The sequence below is a fragment of the Phyllopteryx taeniolatus genome, chromosome 18 (assembly GCF_024500385.1).
Source record: "Phyllopteryx taeniolatus isolate TA_2022b chromosome 18, UOR_Ptae_1.2, whole genome shotgun sequence".
Taxonomy (NCBI): domain Eukaryota; kingdom Metazoa; phylum Chordata; class Actinopteri; order Syngnathiformes; family Syngnathidae; genus Phyllopteryx; species Phyllopteryx taeniolatus.
Window position 1 is genome coordinate 4,351,615 of NC_084519.1, and position 13,075 is coordinate 4,364,689.

A 13,075-nucleotide genomic window follows, 5' to 3' on the forward strand; every position below is an offset into this window, starting at 1 on the left:
TTTTAATTTTGCTGTGGAGGAATTTCCCCACACTGAAGTACGTTGTGATTAATGGAAGGAACCCTTCTCCATTTTTATCCTGTTTTTCTGTAAATGTTCTGAAGCATTTTCTTAAATATGTCCTACTGTAGCCTCTATTCCGAAGGGCCTTGAACAAGATTTTGACCGCTTCCATGAAATAGCTTGTCCTCGTACATATACGATGGAATCGTAAAAGCTGCGACTTGATTATTCCTTTGAATGTGTGGGCCGGATGAAAACTCTGTTTATGTAATAACGCATGTGTGTCTGTATTTTTAAAAAATACCTTAATGTCCAACTGATGCGTCCTATAAAAATTTGGTCCTTTCAATATTGTGGTGTCCAAAAAATCAATTGAGGAATAATGCATTTCTGTTTTAACCTGTATGGATGGGTCATGCGAATTTAATGTCTCTACAAATTTTTTAAATTGTATTTTTGTACCTGTCCAAAGTCCCCAAATGTCATCCAAATATCTCAAATAAATTAATGGTTTTTGTTGGCTCTTGGCTAAAGCCTCTTTCTCCCAATTTGCCATGAAAATGTTGGCATAAGCCGGGGCAAATTTCTTTCCCATTGCCGTCCCTTTTATCTGTAAATAGTTTTTATCGTTAAATGTGAAATCATTCCTCGTTAAATTAATATCTAGTAATTGTAATAGTTCCAAATCTGGTCTTTTAGGATCGGGATATTTTTCAAAAATTCTTTTCACACACGCTATTCCCTCCGGAATAGGGATGTTGGTATACAGGTTGTCCACATCCATGGTGAAGAGGAAACAGTCCGTGGAGATTTGTAATTGTTTAATTTTTTCAATGAAATGGTAAGTATCTCTGATATAAGAATCATGTTTGGTCGACAGAGGGGTCAAATAATACTCCAAATATTCTGCTGTGGTGTAAGTGTCACTCCCACAATCGGAGACTATTGGTCTTCCTGGAGGTACTTGGAATGGAACCGTCCATTTCCGTGGATCCTTGTGTATTTTTGGTAAGATGTAAAAACGCCTTTCTCGCGGTTCCCCATCTCCTAATAAATATTTTTGTTGTCTGGCTGTAATGAATTTCTGTTGTTTTAATTTCTTTATAATTTTTTCCACCATCGGTATTGTATCCCCATATATTGGTTTATCCAATTTCTTATAATACTCCTCATCCCCCAACTGTCGCTCTGCCTCCATAACATATTGATCCCTACTAAGTACGACCACCGCTGATCCCTTATCCGCGGGTTTAATTACCATGTGTTTTGCATGTATCAAGTCTCTCAGAGCTTTAACCTCCCACTTGGTCAAGTTTGGTTTTTCCTTGATCGGAACATAATATTTTCGAATCAAATTTATGTCCTCCTCTATTAATTTTTCAACCTCTTGCGGTAATTCTCCCATCGGAGGCGACCAATCCGATGGTCCCACAAACGGGGATGGTTTCTTTCGTTCCGAATTTTTGAAAAAGGCCGTTAATTTTATTTTGCGGTGGTAGTTCTGTAAATCTAACCTAAATTGTGATCTCTGATCTTTACCGATATCTAATGTCGGTATGAAGGATAACCCCTTGCGCAAGATGTCAATCTGTGGCTTAGATAATTTAAAGTTTTTGGCCAAAACCACCACTTCCTGTGCCACCAACGAGTCAATCCCATTACCCCCCTCCGTTTTCAGACTCCGGGGGCCCTCAGGTTTAAATGTCGCAACCAATGGGACAGCATGGCATTTGCCGTGTCCCTGGTCCAGTGGACGTCATCCTTCTCCACCTGGAATTGATTCTCCCCCAATGGAGGAATGAACCCTATATTCCTCTGAATGTACTCATTAAGGTATCTTAGATTTTCTTTTAGGGTTAGGGTTAGGCTTAGGGTTAGGGTTAGGGTTAGGGTTAGGGTTAGGGTTAGGGTTAGGGTTAGTGGGTTAGGGTTAGTGGTTAGGGTTAGGGTTAGGGTTAGGGTTAGGGTTAGGGTTAGGGTTAGGTTAGGGTTAAACATTGTACGTGTGATAGTTGTTGCATAATTGAAAATAACACTTAGGCTTGGTCTGTTGATTATTAGTCTATATTTATTGTGTTATATTTATTCTAATTTACAGCATAAATGAAAAGTATGTGGCACGGTGGCCGACTGGTTAGAGCGTCAGCCTCACAGTTCTGAGGACCCGGGTTCAATCCCTGGCCCTGCCTGTGTGGAGTTTGCATGTTCTCCCCGTGCCTGCGTGGGTTTTCTCCGGTTTCCTCCCACATCCCAAAAACATGCATGAATTGGAGACTCTAAATTGCCCGTAGGCATGACTGTGAGTGCGAATGGTTGTTTGTTCCTATGTGCCCTGCGATTGGCTGGCAACCAGTTCAGGGTGTACCCCGCCTCCTGCCCGATGACAGCTGGGATAGGCTCCAGCACGCACGCGACCCTAGTGAGGAGAAGCGGCTCGGAAAATGGATGGATGGATGAAAAGTACAATCAGCTGACCTTTAAAATTAAATTATGAAGTTTTATTTAATTTTAAATGATAAAGTTTTATTTAATTTAAAAAAAAGATAATTAACAGAAACATTTACAGGATATGTTAAGTTTATTTAATCAAATTGTCACATTTTTACAATAAATCACTGTATTCATGAACTGAAGTGTTATTGAAGTTCTTGTTACTTGATACTTGGTAACGTGTAAGTATGTTACTTTTGCAAAAGTATTGTTTTTTTAATTTATAATTTTTTTGTACCTTTTAAACTATTTATTTTACAAATTATTTTGCATTCAATTATTTTTTAATGGTGTAATAAAAATATACATATTTTTTTCACACGTTGAAAACATTAGTTAAAATAATTACTAAATGTTTTTAAAAAAAATCTAAATTATTTTAATATTTATATTTTTATGTTTGGGTGCTGTTTCCACACAGTTACACAAACAGTGTGAAGTATTTTTGAGTCAAATATGGGACCTTTAATGTTTTAATGATGTCATAAAATATATACCATACGTAATTTCCTGCAATGTAATTTAAAACGTCTTTTTAAAAAATAATAATTGTCTATTTTATAACATTATCCATTTTCATGATCACATTGTCATTGTAATCACTGTTAATAACTGTTTTCAAAATAATCTTGCTAGCAAAGTGATGTTTCCTATAACATATATAATATAGCCATTTTTAAAAATGCATTTTACAACCATTTCCGATGCCATGTCTTTATTTATTTGATTTTTTTATTTGTATTTATTTTTATTTTTATTTTTTAAAGGAACTCCAAAGTATTTGGAGTAACATAATAAAGTAAAAATAACCATAATGTTTAACACTTTGCAGTCTGAACTCCTCCAAGATGTTGATCCAAGTATTAAAAAAGACATATTGTTATTTAAAACAGTTCTCCGGTTTCCCCCCACATTCCAAAAACATGCGTGTCTAGCGTAATTGAAGACTCTAAATTGTCTGTTGTCGTTTGTCTATATGTGCCCTGCGATTGGCTGGCAACCAGTTCAGGGTGTACCCCGCCTCTCGCCTGAAGTCAGCTGGAACGGGTTCCAGCACACCCGTGACCCTAGTGAAAATGGATGGATGGATGGATGAAGTAAAGTACAAATACCTTTAAAAAAAATAATAATCAAGTAGAGTCACAAAGTATTTGTCCTTGATTGCTTACCAGCTGCTGCTGACAACCCGCCAAATGTCTGCATTCCTCAGACCATGGGGGATGCCAGGTACAAGGGGCAAGATGTCACGTGTGCGTCCCATGTTCCACAAGTTGTGACATTGTTGTGAGACTTAACCATATCGCTCAGTCCCCCAAAGTGCAAGGTCAGTGTTGTACATTCAGTATACTGGGAATAATGAGTCTAACAACGTAATCTGAAATAGACTGAATACAAATGTATTAAGAGTACATGTGTTTTGTTACATTGGAATAAGTGTGTGTGTGTGTGTGTGCGTGTGAGAGTGTGTTTGTGTTTTTTTGTGTATTTTAAATCTGAGTTTATGCCATTGATGGGCTCAAATTGGGTTGTAAATTATTAAGACACGTTTTCCTTTGACCATCTCATGGCTGCTTTCCTTCTATTCGCCCTCCAAGGTACAATAGAGAAACCGGAGTACCCGGAGAAACCCCACACAGGCACGGGGAGAAAATGCAAACTCCACACTGGCGGCAGATGTGCTAACCAGTTTCCACCGTGCCGCCACAAGTTCAACAATTTCAAGTATTTATTTGTTTATTTTAGTGGAAGGGGGAGTCACAGCTTCAAAAACCACCACATTCAGACGCATCCGGGAGGTGGGCTACAACTGTCGGGTTCCTCGGATCAAGCCGCTTCTGAGACTGAGCCAACGTAGGAAGCGTCTCAACTGGGCCAAGGAGAAGAAGGACTGGGCTGTTGGCCAGTGGCCCGAGGTCCTCTTTTCCAATGAAAGTAAAGTGTGCCTTTTATTCAGGAATCAAGGTCCAAGGATTTGGAGGAAGACGGGTGAAGAACAGAACCCAAGCTACTTGAGGTCCAGTGTGAAATATCCACAGTCAGTCATGATTTGGGGTGCAATGTCCAATGCAGGTGTTGGTAACCTCTGCTTTCTTAAATCCAAGGTCACCGCAACAGTCTACCAGAATGTTTGAGAGGACTTCATGATTCCTTCTACTGAGGATCTATATGGAGATGCAGATTTCATCTTCCAACAGGACCTGGCCCCTGCCCCTAGCACCAGAAGCACCAAAACCTGGTTCGATGCCCATGGCATCACAGTGCTTGACTGGCCAGCCAACTCGCCGGATATAAACCTCATTGAGAGTCTAAGGGGTATTATCAAGAGGAAAATGAGGGGCACCAGAACCCAAAATAAAGAAGAACTGACAGCATCAAGGAAATCTGGGCTTCCATAACTCCCAGGCAAAGCCACAAGCTGATTGCCTCAATGCCACGGCGCATCGAGGCAGTGATTAAAGCAAACGGATTCCCAACCAAGTATTGAAGATTAACGTATCGTTTTGAAAGTACCCTATTTTGATTGATTTAATGTGACCCTAATTTCTTTCTCTTTTTTTTTCCTCTACAAAAACTGAGAGGTGAATGGTGATCTCGCTTGTAGTGTCAGTAGTCCTGTCTTGTTTCTAGTTTTAGGTTTATTCAAGTGTTCCTTTGTTACTTTGATTATCAGTTTGGGGACTTTGTTTACTTTCCTTTTTCCATGATACTTGTTTGCCTTTTATTGGGAATTAAATATCATTTTTGAGACTTGTGCCTTGCCTCCCTGCTTCCCTGCATTTGGGTCCTCCACGTTTTGCCTTGCCTTCAAAAACCCAAACCGTGACATAGTTTGAAAAATTTTGGGGCGAAATTTGCTGGGATTTATTTTTGTGGTGCGTCAGTATATATTAGTTTCCATAGCTATAAAAACATCTTTTTGTAAAATTGAAAATCATACAAAATTCTCCTATATATAATAATAATAATAATTATGATTAATACATTTTATATACAATTAAAAAATGTAAGGTCATGTTGAGGAATTATAAATGTACCTTAAGCATCAACCAATTTAAAAAAAAAATGCGACAGATGCTTGATTTTCAATTTTTAAAAATGATATAACAATATATTATAATAATTTACATCAAATGGAAGAATAATTCAAATTTCACCCTAAAGACCAAGCATTTTACGAAAAAACATCGTTTAATTCTATTGAAACGATTCATTCTTATCATTTAATTTGATCCCAATTCTTATATGTTGCTTTTTTTTTTTTTTTTTTTTTGCAATATACTGTATAGACACTTGAGGTCACCATCGTCACGGATTGAAGTGTCTACCGAGGTGGTGAGCCAACAAAAATTAAAATTAAAGGTAGTGTACAGTAGGGCGACCAGAATTGCGTACTGGGTAGGAACACACTACATTTACTCCTTTATATTTACGTAAGTGACGTTTTGGATGAATTGTACTTGTCAGAATAGTTTTATTGCATCATACTATTTACTTTTCGTTGAGTATTTGTTTTTGAATAATATTATTATAATAATGAATTCAAGGTGCAAACACTTTTTGCCTATTAAAACTGTCTGTGAAACACAAGTCGGGGGGGGAAAAAAACCATTAAATGAGTGTCCCACTCTTAACAGTTACTGTTGAGTTTTTACGTTTTCCCTATGTGCAGGTACTTCGGCTTCCTCGAACATTAAATATTTTTTTTAAAAAACACGTTAAGCTAATTGAAGACTAAACTATCCATTGGTGGGAATTTGAGTCTATATGTGCCCTGCTATTGGGTGGCAACCAGTTCAGGGGTGTACCCCTCACCAATTCTACAAACAAATAAAACACTATAAAAGCCCCCAGAAATGTAACTCACAAATGCTCGTAGTACATCCATCCATCCATTTTCTGAGCCGCTTCTCCTCACTAGGGTCGCGGGCGTGCTGGAGCCTATCCCAGCTGTCATCGGGCAGGAGGCGGGGTACACCCTGAACTGGTTGCCAGCCAATCGCAGGGCATATAGGAACAAACAACCATTCGCACTCAACAGTCATGCCTACGGGCAATTTAGAGTCTCCAATTCATGCATGTTTTGGGGATGTGGGAGGAAACCGGAGTGCCCGGAGAAAACCCACGCAGGCACGGGGAGAACATGCAAACTCCACACAGGCGGGGCCGGGGATTGAACCCAGGTCCTCACAAATGTGAGGCTGACGCACTAACCAGTCGCCCACCGTGCTGCCCTTGTAGTACATAATTAAGCCATTAAATACATGGCACAATAAATTATCTTTATTGGGCTCTTTTTTTGTATCAGAAAAACTTCATGTTTAAACAGAGGTGTGTAGACATTTTCTATTCGCTGTACAACGCTGCTGCATATTCTTGCTGCCTTTGCAATAGTGCAGTATGTATATTGCAGAATAGTATTATGTTTATACAATCTTAGTAATGTCTTTCTCTGTTGACTTTTTGGTGTGAAACAGATACGCAAACACACACACTTCAAATGTCACACAGATACATGCAGTACATCGCAGTTCAGTAGAAAGCTAATGGGAGGTTGTTGTTTGTTTTTGCAAATTTTGGGGGAATTCCAGGTACTTTGATGAACTCTTACTAGTGAATTTACCCAAGTAAGTCCCATCATTGATCAGAAGGTCATATCCGAAACAGCTACCACCTTTTAGTGTGGGCAGAACATGGTGTCAAACATAAATGTTCATTGTTGTTTGCACCTTGAATTCATTATTCTAATAATATTATTCAAAATGATTGACTCCTCTCAGTCAGCGCCACTTCCTCGGTGTACAGAGAACCTCTTAAATTTTGAACTCACTTTCTTACACTAGGTTCAAAAGATTTACAATTTTATTTCCATGTTGTTCAGTACCAAAATGTATATACTGTACAGTGAAACAAGTCATTCGGGATTTCCCTTTAAACATTCAAAAGGAAACCGACACAGAAGGGCCAAAGGGTTGTCGACTAATTGAAAAGAAAAGCTAACACATTTTTTCGTCAGACTAGGGCAGAAATTCATTTCAATGACAGTTTACAGTGGGTGTCATAGTAGTGTGTTTCAGTGGTTTTCTCTCTAAATAAGGCAAATTGGCAGACAGGCAGAAAGAAATAATACACTATAGTCTATACTGACAGTATTGTACATTCAGTGATGAAGAAGAGCAAAAGTGATATAATTAAAAAAATAACAAATTCCAAAATGTGCTCAAATTTGAGACTGAAATGACCAACTAGAACAACTACTTTAGCATGTACATGATAAACCATATATATACCTATATACAGTATCTACGGCCGAGAAATAAAATATGCTTAAGTGCTGAAAGGACAGTTTAAAAAAAATCCTCCACTGGAAGTGCATCAAATGTTCAAGGGAAATATAATATAATAGCACCTGATTACACTTAAACCGGACATCGAGGTGACGTGTTTCATTAATAAGCGATAATCCACAAAAAAATATGTAGTTAACATACACGTAGTGTGAACCTGATTGAACTACCGTGTAACACAGCTCTCTGGCTGTTAAGAAATGGCTGTTCCCTCTGAGACTAAAATATGAGGAGCCATCTAAAGAGACCGCCATCTTCTTCCTCATCTCCAACCATCCAATCACCTCCTCAAGTTCCTCCAGGAGCTCCAGGGAGTCCACCTCGAAACTCTGCCAAAGGTCGCCTGCAGGACAGCGATGTAAGCGAGTGTCTGTGGATGGAAACAAGTACAGGACACGATGAACAAGAGACCTTGGATGTCCACTAGCACAACCATCTATTTCTTATACTGCTTATCCAATTCAGCGTCTTGGGGATCTGGAGGCTATCCGGCTGACTTTGGGCAAAAGTCAAAATACGCCCTGGATTGGTTGCCAGTCAATCACGTCTCATTTAAAAACAAACAACCTTTCACACTCAGATTCACACCGTCACTAAGTGCGAATTGAACTCTGCACAGGAGTCGTGCAAGGAGACGAAACCGTCAGTGACACCCAATAACGCAACCTACGACTGCCGATAACTGTTGGCATGTCAATGGTGTTTTTCATTCATTTGGTTGTTGTTTGGTAGCATTTTAATAGAATAATATTTCGAAGAATAGAATAAAATTCCATTCGATTTTTCATGGATTGATCAGGAAACGCGCTTAAGCTTTGTGCATTGATGTGAATAATAATAACTTCAACAATGAAAATTACATTGTGACTTTCAAGAGTAAATTGCATATTTCCCAGGAAAATCCTCTCCACTCACAGTCTTGGTTCTGTATGGTGTGCTCCTGCGTGAGGTTCTGCCCGACCTACTCCAGATCTCAGCTCCATTTGTTGGATTGGGCTCCGACGTCTGTGATCATCTGCTGTATGAGCTCCGAACACTGCTGCTTGTCGCTGAAGCACGTGAGTCCCTGAAAACGCAAACATTTTCATATTGCGCGTGATCTTGATCTTGATCTTGATCTTGTAATACCTCTTTTAATACCTCACTTGTCTGGGAGGATTATGAGAACAATGAGCATTATTGACCTCACCTTGACCTAACCTGACTCTACCATTGGCCCCAAGACCCCTAAGAACTGTGTCTGTGTATAAGTAGGTCAGGAAGTCTAACCCACCCCAACACACACCCACACAACAAACACACAACACAACACACTCACCCTTTACACTTGAGAACAGCAGCAACCCCCTTCTGTCCAATAAAGACAGCAGACATGGCCCACTGGGGACTGAAACAAGAAGGCCTCCGTTGTCTAAAGCCACTCAACACAATTAATCAAATTATACTTATGTTGATTATGGACAACATGGATATCATTTTTAAGGAAATGTAACATACTGTACAATATTATATTTCAGCCCTTTGCCCACAACATGTTCAGCTAGTCTTTGTTCTTTGCTGCACATTGACCCAATTCCCCCCCATGTGGTCATTAAAATTGCATCAAGAAGCAACGTTTGAGTGTGGTGGAGGCAGGGAGCGTTCTCATGGGGGCCAGACCGCTCGTCTTGGGGACATAACGTCACCATATGCGGCAGATTGTGTTTTGAAGCTCATTTCAACTCTCAATGCAAGGTGGCAATCTTTTATTTAAAATGTACTTATGCAAGGCCAATTGGACTTTTTTTTTTTTTTTTTTTTTTTTTTAAGGGGAACTGCAAATGGGATTTTGTAAAATTATCTGTCAGGTACTGTTTGCTCGGGCCCAGAGAAGCCGGCGGCGTTTCTGGGTGTTGTTGATAAATGGCTTTTGCTTTGCATAGTAGAGTTTCAAGTCGCCCTTACGGATGTAGCGCCGAACTGTATTTACTGACATTGGTTTTCTGAAGTGTTCCTGAGCCCATGTGGTGATATCCTTTACACATTGATGTCGGTTTTTGATGCAGTGCCGCCTGAGGGATCGAAGGTCACGGGCGTTCAATGTTGGTTTTCGGCCTTGCCGCTTCCATGCAGTGATTTCTCCAGATTCTCTGAACCTTTTGATGCTATTATGGACCGTAGATGACGAAATCCCTAAATTCCTTGAAATTGTACATTGAGGAACATTATCCTTAAACTGTTCGACTATTTTCTCACGCACTTGTTCACAAAGAGGTGAACCTCGCCCCATCTTTGCTTGTGAATGACCGAGCAATTCAGGAAAGCTCCTTTTCTACCCAATCATGGCACCCACCTGTTCCCAATTAGCCTGTTCACCTGTGGGATGTTCCAAACAGGTGTTTGATGAGCATTCCTCAACTTTCTCAGTCTTTTTTGCCACCTGTCCCTGTCATGGGTGTGTGTTATGGTTGTTGTCTTCCCCCTGTCTCGTACACACCTGCTCCTTGTTTACCCTAATTACCCCATGCATTTAACCTCCTGTCTCATTCTTTCTTGTCGCCAGTTCGTTGTACTTTGTCGTCACGTTCCAGCATTGCTTGTCGACCTCGCCTTTTTGCCTCACGATTTTGGATACCATTGCCTTTTTTGGATTGCCTGCCTGTGTACTGACCTCTGCCCGTATATTAAACCTCTCTTTTTGAAACTGTCCATTTGTTTTGGAGTCGTGCATTTTTGGGTCCTATCCTCTGTTCCGTTCATGACAGTCCCAGCTTTTTTGGAACGTGTGGCAGCCATAAAATTCCAAGTTAATGATTATTTGCTAAAAACAATAAAGTTTATCAGTTTGAACATTAAATAGCTTGTCTTTGTAGTGTATTCAATTAAATATAGGTTGGACATGATTTGCAAATCATGTTATTCTGTTTTTATTTAAGTTTAACACAACGTCACAACTTCATTGGAATTGGGGTTGTAGTTTCTCCCCAACACTGACTGTTTACATGTAAACCACATACTCCCAATATTTTTTTCCAATTGTATTTAATGGCACTGGATTTTTTTTTGTAAAATATGTAATATTTTCTTGTTTTAGTGTTTTAGTAAATCCAAAACAACAGTCAGCTCCAAATAAGCACAAAGGGGGGAAAAAAAACATTCAGTTAATGATGCAAAATTTACATTGCGGTTATAATGTGCATAATTGTCATGGAAATAAAATGAGAAAATATTGATTGAACTGAATTTGTTGTTCATTGTTGGCTCTCCTGTTACATCCTTTTATTTCCATGGAGTTTATTGTGTCGGTGCATTTTGAATTGATTTTCTTTAGCTGTTTCTTCTGTGTCTGTCATTAGGATCACCTGGTCTCCTTAGCCCCACCCCTGCACCTTCCGTATCATCCAATCAGCTGCTTGACAACTATTGCGTTCTCCTGACCTGTGCCTCATCTGTTTAGAATTCATTCGTTCCTGCGATGAGATTTTTGGTTTTCCATGTCCTTTTTGTTACATCCCTTTACTACACAACTGACTATAACTAGTTTAGCCTGCTAGTTACCACTGTTTTACCAATTGCTAAACGCTAAGGCTAACACCCGTGTTTACTTTGGCTCAAACGCAAGTACGTAGAAGGTAATTTGGAAGTCTCTTCCGTTTTCTATATCACTTATCTCCAACAGGCCACATGTGAACTATATGAAAAACTACACTATCATTGTCTCTATTTGTACGTTTTTGTCATTAACTCATTTTCTAGAGTTTTGCTTATACTTGTGTTTTTAAAATATTTGGGGGTTATCGGCATGATACATATGAATAATCTGGGTCTTTGTCCACTTTGATGCATCCCATGGTATATACTGTATACCATTGCGTAAAAATGGCATATACTTGTCAACAGTCAACTTCTGTTACAGCGCTTTTTCAACATATGTTGAAATGTATCTTTTTAACTGCTTACAGTTTAAACGTATGTGATGGGTTAAAAGCTACAAGTTTACTGGGTTGCAAGGTTTCCAATTTGATCCTTGCTAATATGTGAAATAATACAGCCAGAAGATCCAGTAGGAAATGTTCAAATAAACAGTAGCTATTATTTGTCAATTTTAACGCAAAAACAACAATTATCAACCAAAGGTTAATGAAAGGTATTTTATATATTCAATATTTAAAATATTTTATTTTGTATTTCATATTGTTTAACAAACCAAGCACCTTTTTTTTGCATCTGTTGCACGTTGTCAATCTCATATACTTTGATGTCGTAGTTCTCTGGGATTCCATGATCCGCCCAGCGAGATTGCAGACTAGACGATTGTCTTGTGGAGAAGGGTTTGTCATTGGAAAGATGACGAGGGTGAGTACCTACAAATGGGGAAAAAAATCTAACATGAGAAATATGCTAAACTGTTTATATTCTTTTCTGACAACTTTTGAAACCTAGAAGTGGATACACAAAAAATACTTTGTAAATTTAGCATATGGGGTAATTGAGCAACACAAACAAATGTATCCATGTTGCACCTTCACTACGGTATACTATGAGCTTTGTTCTTTTTTTCCCTGCTCTTAAAACCATTTGAATCTCACTTTTTAACTAATCTTCACACCCTTTTATTTCTGAACTAAATGCAAGCTGATTTTACATTTTAACTTTCATTGCTGAGTGAATCGTTGGATTCATATATTAATTATATGACTTCTGGCACTGTAAGGCTTTCCTTGCCACTTAGTGTACTTGATCTGATCGCATTCTACAGACATGTCATCTCCAATTCACGTCACAACATGGGAGGATGGAACTATTTTTCTATTAATTAATTATTACAACATGTCTACAGTTTTTTTAAGCTCATTTCTATGAAGCTATTATGAGATTTTTCTAAAATTTGACCTTGGTTAATCATTCACTGCCAGTCCTCCATGTCAACATGATATTTGAATTCAACAACCCGTCAATGGCAGTGAATGGGTTTTCACAGTGAGAAATCAACAGTATTTTGTTACAAAGCTCCATTTGATATATTTCCCATCAAACGTTTTGTCTCAAACACAACAATAGGCAACAAAGGTGTGAATGCTGTATTCATCATTAGAAGTTTCAGCACTAAACATAAAGGTGGTTGATTTCAAGGGTTGTTTCCAATTGTAGTGATCCATTTTTGACTGTCATATGTTGCTGGCCTTTGGCATTAATTAAAAACGATCCTTTAATTAAAAAAAAAAGCAAATTTTACTTTAAATCTGGCTCTTTCACAT

General features: G+C 38.7%; 1 protein-coding gene and 1 long non-coding RNA gene across 3 annotated transcripts in view; one reads left to right on the forward strand and one right to left on the reverse strand.

Moving 5' to 3' along the window:
* The first annotated feature begins 4,091 nt into the window (after positions 1-4,091).
* LOC133468600 (uncharacterized) lies at positions 4,092-5,241 on the forward strand. Its single transcript, XR_009785534.1, has 2 exons — positions 4,092-4,507; positions 4,596-5,241. It is a non-coding gene; the product is annotated as an uncharacterized LOC133468600 (long non-coding RNA).
* Positions 5,242-7,976: 2,735 nt separating this feature from the next.
* kif26bb (kinesin family member 26Bb) overlaps positions 7,977-13,075 on the reverse strand; it is a 30,427-nt gene continuing 25,328 nt past the window's right edge. For both annotated transcript variants that reach the window (XM_061753578.1, XM_061753577.1), the window contains 3 exons: positions 12,032-12,181; positions 8,754-8,904; positions 7,977-8,208 (listed from right to left, as the gene is read on the reverse strand). In XM_061753578.1, the coding sequence (XP_061609562.1) occupies positions 8,127-8,208; positions 8,754-8,904; positions 12,032-12,181 (383 nt within the window). In that variant the 3' untranslated portion in view covers positions 7,977-8,126. The remainder of the gene's footprint in view (positions 8,209-8,753; positions 8,905-12,031; positions 12,182-13,075) is intronic.